The sequence below is a fragment of the Benincasa hispida genome, chromosome 10 (genome assembly GCF_027475165.1).
Source record: "Benincasa hispida cultivar pf3 chromosome 10, pf3_genome.v1.1, whole genome shotgun sequence".
In the NCBI taxonomy this organism is placed as follows: Eukaryota; Viridiplantae; Streptophyta; class Magnoliopsida; order Cucurbitales; family Cucurbitaceae; genus Benincasa; species Benincasa hispida.
Window position 1 is genome coordinate 24,915,011 of NC_143487.1, and position 6,984 is coordinate 24,921,994.

At 31.1% G+C, this 6,984-nt stretch overlaps 1 protein-coding gene across 1 annotated transcript; it reads left to right on the forward strand.

Annotated features, from left to right (window-relative positions):
* Window positions 1-1,808: 1,808 nt before the first annotated feature.
* On the forward strand, window positions 1,809-3,837 carry CYCD6;1 (Cyclin D6;1). The gene is made up of 6 exons (XM_039046059.2): window positions 1,809-2,212; window positions 2,302-2,388; window positions 2,468-2,563; window positions 2,632-2,833; window positions 2,934-3,064; window positions 3,193-3,837. The coding sequence occupies exons 1-6, from the start codon at window positions 2,033-2,035 to the stop codon at window positions 3,421-3,423; spliced, it is 927 nt and encodes a 308-aa protein (XP_038901987.1). The 5' UTR covers window positions 1,809-2,032; the 3' UTR covers window positions 3,424-3,837.
* The last annotated feature ends 3,147 nt before the right edge of the window (window positions 3,838-6,984 follow it).

Below are 6,984 nucleotides of genomic sequence, written 5' to 3' on the forward strand. Positions count from 1 at the left end.
ATTGATGTCTATTTTTTCTACTATTAGGTTGCATCAAAGTACAAACTATTTTTTTTTTAAAGAAAAAACTTGAGCCATAATTTTAAATTCTACTATTTCATTAGAATTATGTAATATTTGAAAACATCAAGGGATAGGTTGTTTAAAACATATCGTTGATGTAATATTTAAATTCCACTTTTATTTAGTGAAACAATAATATGACATCGTATTTAAAAAAAAAAAAAAAGAGAAAGGAGGAGTTGAGAAAGAAAAGGGAAAATAAAACCCATACGAACCAGACAGAGAAAGTTGAGAGAAAATGAGAAAGACGAACTAGATGGCGAAAGAAGAGAGAATATGAGAGAAGGGGAGTAAATATGAAAAGAACATGAAAGAGAGAAACGACAAAGTAATTAAGGGAGTTGGGAGAGTAATGAAAACACATGGGAAATCGGGTGAGAGTGAGAGTGATAAAATGATGGGTAATTAAACCCACCATTTTATTTTTATCCATGGTCGTCGAATTTGGACACAGAAGGTGGTAGGCAGAGTATATCGCTGAAGTTGCTTGTGTAAAACTAGTCGTTGGAGTTAGTCGCTAGAGTTGTCTTCAGAGGTGGTTGGTGGAGTCCGGAGTTCTTCGTCGAAGTTGGTCGTGCGAATGTGGAAGTGAGAGTTTTGTTTGTACCAAGGTGGTTGTCGGAATTGGTTGTCAGAGTGTCGTCAGAGGTGATTGTTGGAGCTCAAAGTTGGTCGTCAAACATTGAATTGGTAAAAAATACCAACTCAACCCAACTTTACTTGGTTGTCAAGCACCTCCTAAGGGATTTTTTTTTTTTTTTACGTGAGGTACAGGCTATTTTCTTACATATACTTACACTAATTGTTTTTTTTGAACTTTTTTAAAATGAAAGAATATTAATGAAACTTTTAAAATTTCAAATGTATTTTAAAAATAAAATATTAAATATTAAATAGTCACAAAAATATTACACGTCTTAAAGTCATATACCAAATAGACACAAATCAATAAGTTCAAAGACGAAACTCATAATATTTTTTAAGTAATCTTTTTAAAGTTATTTTCAAAATGTAGAGTCTTGACCTAATTATATAGGGAATGAAGGGATGGAAAGAAAAAGAAGAGAGAAAGAGAAAAGTAAAAACGAAGTGAAGGTTAATTAAAAAAAAAGTTGCAAACCTACCTTTGAAATATGATGATAGTTGCAATTAAGTTATTTTAAAAATTGGGTTATCTAATTTATAAAATATTAAAATTGGACTCTCAAATCTATATTAGTCAAATCCTCAAATATCTCAAATTTTAAAGTATATATAAGTTTGAGGACTCAATTTTTACAATAGAAAATTGAAAGTATAATGACAACTACCACAATACTTTGAGGGATTTTTACAATTACAAAAATACTTCAGTCACCCCAACCCACTTTGTTTGTGTACAAAAACTACTACCATTTCATTAGGCTACTTCCAATAATAAGGAGCTGGTTCAACTAAAGAAATTTAAGGATTAAAAAATATTTTTTAGTCTCTAAATTTTTATAAGAATATGAATTATCAATTCGGTTCATAAACTTTAATTGATAACGATTTAGTCCATACAAATTTAAATCGTTAAGTGGAGGATAAATACTTAAAAACTATATTGTTATTTTAAGAAAGTTTAGAGACGAAATATGTGTTTTATTTTTTTGTTTTTTTTAAAGGAGAGCTAAAGTAATGGGATGGATGAGGGAGGGTCCACGAATCAGGCTTGGGACATATTATCACCCTCACATAGACAGACACGACCCCACTTTTTCTTCCTTCTTCCATTTCCATCTCTATTTCTCCCTATTTTCCTTCCCAATAACCAGCAACCAAGGAGTGAATTTCAAGTCTCCTCAACTTCTTTTAAGAAAATACCCAATCACTCTGCTTTTTCCTCATCATCATTTCCCTCTTTAAACCTCAAATATGTCTTCCCCTTCTCTCTTCCACTCTCACTCTCACTGAACAACTTCCTTCTTCCTTTCTTTCTCATTTTTCTATGGAGTTCGATCTCGAAAACCCATTAACCCATCTTCATGAACTTCATTCCTCTGAAGACGACGCCTCTCTCTTTCTCATTGAGTCCGATCACATGCTCTCTCCCACTTACCTTCACACCCTTCACTCTTCTCCTTCTGATTTCGCCGTCCGACGAGACACCATTTCTTTAATCTCTCAGGTAAACCCATTTTTCCTTTTTCTTTTTAACAATTTTCTTCACTTGGGTTTTCTTTTCCTCTTTCCCCTAATTTTCTTTCCCTTTTGCAGTGTTGTTGTAACTGTAACATCGATCCACACTTGTCGTACCTCGCTGTCAATTATCTTGATCGTTTCTTCTCCTTTCAGGGAGTGCCGGTAATTTCCCATTTTCCCATTGTCTCACTTCCCCTGTTTTTGTTGTTCATTATTTGACTGTTTTTCTATGGTGGTACAGCAACCAAAGCCATGGGTCTTGAGGCTTCTTGCGGTTTCCTGCGTATCTTTGGCTGCCAAAATGAAGCAAATAGAACACAATCTCTTTGACTTTCAGGTATTATTACATTGCTGTGTCCCAATGCCGAAATGGCAAATACAGAGCTAACTCAATTTTGGAAACAGGGTAATGAGGGATTCATCTTTGATCCCCAAACAGTACACAGAATGGAAGTTCTCATCTTGGGAGCTCTTAAATGGAGAATGCGTTCCATCACTCCTTTCTCTTTCATCCCCTTCTTCATTTCCCTTTTCAAACTCAGAGACCCACCTCTGTTGCAAGCTCTTAAAGCCAGAGCGACAGAGATCATCTTCATAGCTCAAAACGGTAATGAATTAAACATCTTGAAAACAAACAAACAATTATTTCCCCTTCACTTTCTTTCTGCATCAATAAACATACATTATGTTTGTTTGTTTGTTTGTAGGGATCGAGCTTTTGGAGTTCAAGGCATCAGTAATTGCAGCATCTGCTCTGCTCTCTGCTTCACACGAGCTCTTCCCAATCCAATACCCTTGCTTCAAAAAAGCAATCCTCAACTGTTCATACGTAAATAAAGTAAATACCCCAGTCACCCCTTTTTATGTTAAAATATAATTTCATTTTTCAAAGAACAAAGAACGCAATAAATGCAATGGAGAATTGTGATTAACTGATGAAAAACAAAATGGGGTGGGTGAGTGCAGGAGGAAGAAGAGGAAATATTGGTGAGATGCTTGAAGGCGGTGGAGGAGATATTAATAAATGGGTACGAAAGGTCGGAGACGGTGGCCAATGTGCTCGACCACCATTTTTCGAGCTCTGAAAGTGAAAACACGATGGCGATGATGAACATAGGAGATAAAGATGGGAAGAAGAGAAAGGTTGGGTACTGCAAAAATCAGAGGGTTCAGATGACACAGATCCAGCAATGTTGATGAGACGATGATGAAGATGGAAAGCGACAGTTGAATGGCGGATGCCAGCATCGTCGGAGCGAGGAAGAGGGAGAAAAATTTGAGATTTTTTTTTTTTTTTTTTTGGCTTTTGGTTTTGGTATTATGTGTAGGGGAAGGTGAAGATAAGGAAAGGGAAAGGGGAAAAGAGGGAATTTTTGTTCCTTTTTGTTGGGTTTTATTGGGAGGGACCAAAGACAAAACATAACTTTGAGAAGGTGTTGTTGGTATGGTGGTGGTGGTCGTGAGTTGGATTTGGGTTTTGGGTGTTCTTTTTTTTTTTTTTTTTTTGTTTCTTTTGTTGTTTTGGGTTTTAGTGTGGTTTCTGTCGCTTTGTTTCTGGCAACAGAATAACTCTATACTTTAATAACAAATTCAATAATCTCATTTTCCTAATTTTACTTTCTTCCGATGCTTCTCTCCCTCTTTCCCCCTTTCCATAACCTCTCAACTTACCTTTATACCCTCCTACACTAAAATATCGAACCCTTATCCGTGTTTGAGATACCGAGTTGACTATTTTAGTCTAGATTATAATAGTAATTTAGGATGTTTTCAACTATTTTAATCTGTATTTAAGATGCATACTATTTAAATTTAGGTAGAAAATACTTATGCGATAACAAAAAGGAAAAAATAGGATGAGTAGGAAACTATGAAGTACAATACTTCATGTGAGGCAAAAAATCCGTATCAGACATGTATCCGTATCGGATACCGATACTTTTAAATACTTTTCAGATACGTATCTGACATGCGATTCGACGTATCTATTTCTAAGTGTACCTTTTTTTAAAGAAAAAAAAAATAAGCAACTCATCTAATCTTTCTCAATTTAAAACTAGGTAACCTATTTAAAAAACCCACTACTCGAGTCGAAAACTAAAAGGAAAAAAATAAATAAAAGACCAAACCCTAAAATCATCTAATCTTCATCTTCACATTTGAGTCTCCACAAAATCCACCAAAATATAAACCATTTGAATATTTTCAACAATTCAATGAAGAAGTTCTTCATTTATCTTCATACTTTTTCATCTAATCTTCTTCTTCTTTATAATATGAGTCACTTTTCTATTGATTTTTTTAATTATTGTACTTCAACATCTTAGATATTTTTTGTATTGTATTTTAGTATTTGTATTTTATTTTGTGTTATTGTTATTAACTTGTATGCTAAATTTATCTATATCCTAGATTTTTTTTAAGAAAAAGTCTTTAATATATCAATATCCTTGTTTTTTAGAAATATATATATTAAAAATATTTATAAAAAACGATGTATCCTTAGACTTATCCTTATCTTAATTTTTTAGAAATTGACGAATCGTCGTATCCGATCGTATCCGTATCGGATAACCGTATCTGTGTCTGTGCTTCATAGGTAGGAACAAAAAGAGATTTTGAATAGTAACAATATATATAGTTGACTTTAGGTTATAATAGTTGCTAATACCAACTATTATAATTGGAGTTCCATACATGCATTGAGTAGACTATTTACATTGGGGCCTTATCCTCAAAAATTTTATAAATTTGTTGATGAAAATTTAATACTATGCTTATCTTTCATTTATATATATCTTATATCATAATTTCATTATAAATTCTAATTTTTCTAACCAACTTCATTTGATAACTATTACGCTGTTTGACTTTTAGATTTGAAATTTATGTTTGTATTCCCACAATCTTTTTATTTTATTTTTATCTTTTTTAAAAAAAACATTTGAATTCTAAAATTGAAAATAAGTTTTTATAGATTGATATTTTTTTTCCGAACTTTGACTTTAATTTTAAAAACATCCACTAAAAATATGATAATACAAGAGAAAAAGAACGCATCAATTGAACTATATTTTATGAATTTAATCAAATTATAAAAGAAAGTCTAAAAATTTTGACTAGGGTCAATTTCATATCCCAACTTCTTTTTTCTTTTGAATTTTTAGGGGTAAAATTAAAAGGGAAAAGTTTAAATTCTCAATTTTTTTTTTTTTTTTTAATTTTTATATATCTACACTTTTTGACTAATCCCAGAGGGAGGCCAACCTCGTCTTAGCTTCCTTCCTTTCCCCGTCCTCAATAATTCATAGATAATTCAAAGAATAATTACACATATGATATATACCCACACATATATTTATTTATTTATTTATTACCTGCAAAATATTAAATTTTCATTAACATTTTTACATGTCTACAATGTTGACATCCAAGTTAAAGAATGAATCCATATTTTTATTTTATGATAAATCTCGATGAGATATTAAGAAAAAGGACAATGATTAGGTATAACAATCTCATGCATCCCTGATCATTTGACATATAGTAAAAGAAAATTTAAAACCATTCATTTCTTTCTTAAATTTGCCATATGATAAATTATTATTAGGCACCAATCTCGAGTGTACAGATATAGGTGCAACCCAGACAACACCAATTTCTTTTTTAAAATAAAAAAATGTAACTAAATTGTTATAATATCAATAGTTATAAGTATCTCAACCCATTTAAAAAAACATAAAATGTTTCTTTATTAATTTATCTTCTTAAAGAGTATCTAGAAATATCCATTAAACTCAACATTTTATCGATAACAACGATATTCTTATCGACATTGACATTTTAAACCTAATCTATATAAACCTATATTTCTATCCTCATTTGTATTACTGGTTTGAAGAATGGTAAAAAGTCATTTCTAGAAGAAGAATGTGATGAATACGAAGTCAAAAAGAAAACCTAATCTTTCTCCATAGTTGAAATATTTGAAAAGAAAATGAAGACTAGGTGAGTGTTTGGAAGGTTTGTTACAATATATATATATATTTATTTATGTTTGGTATTTTGTAATCCATTTCATGGTCCCCAATAATGAGATTTCCCCATCAAAGATAATTTGGACCCAAATTTCAATTTTTTGATATCACTATTCTCTCTGCACCCAAAAGATGATAACAACTAGACAGAGGTGTGGAATGGGACAGTACACAAGAGAGCCATAAAAGAGAGAAATAGAGAGATAAATTATTTAAATTTAAAACTTAAACTTTATATTAATGGCATAATTACATTAATAACATTAAAAAAAAATAATAATAAACCTCCCATTTGAGCTTCATATTCAAACTTAAAGAAGATGACTTTAGCTTAGATTATTGTTGTTTTAACTTTAAAGTACACTTGCTCCTCTGACTTAAATTGAGTCCTCGAAATTAGTGGTTTTTTATTTGAAAATTCATCAACTTACTTTCTTTAGTATTAGGTTCTCACATATATTAAAGATTTAAATACTATAATTTTTAATTTTAGTTAATTTTGGTCCTTATATTCTCTAAATATTCATTTTGGTATTTGTACTTCTAACTTTCGTTTATTTTGATTTTTATATTTTTAAGAAGTTGTCATTTTGGTCCCTTCATTTTCACTTTTAAAGGATAAAATTAGACACTTTCTTTTAAAGCTTAAAAACCAAATAAACTAAAGTTAAAAGTAGAATGACGAAAATGAATATTTTCAAATTAGGGATCAAAATGAATC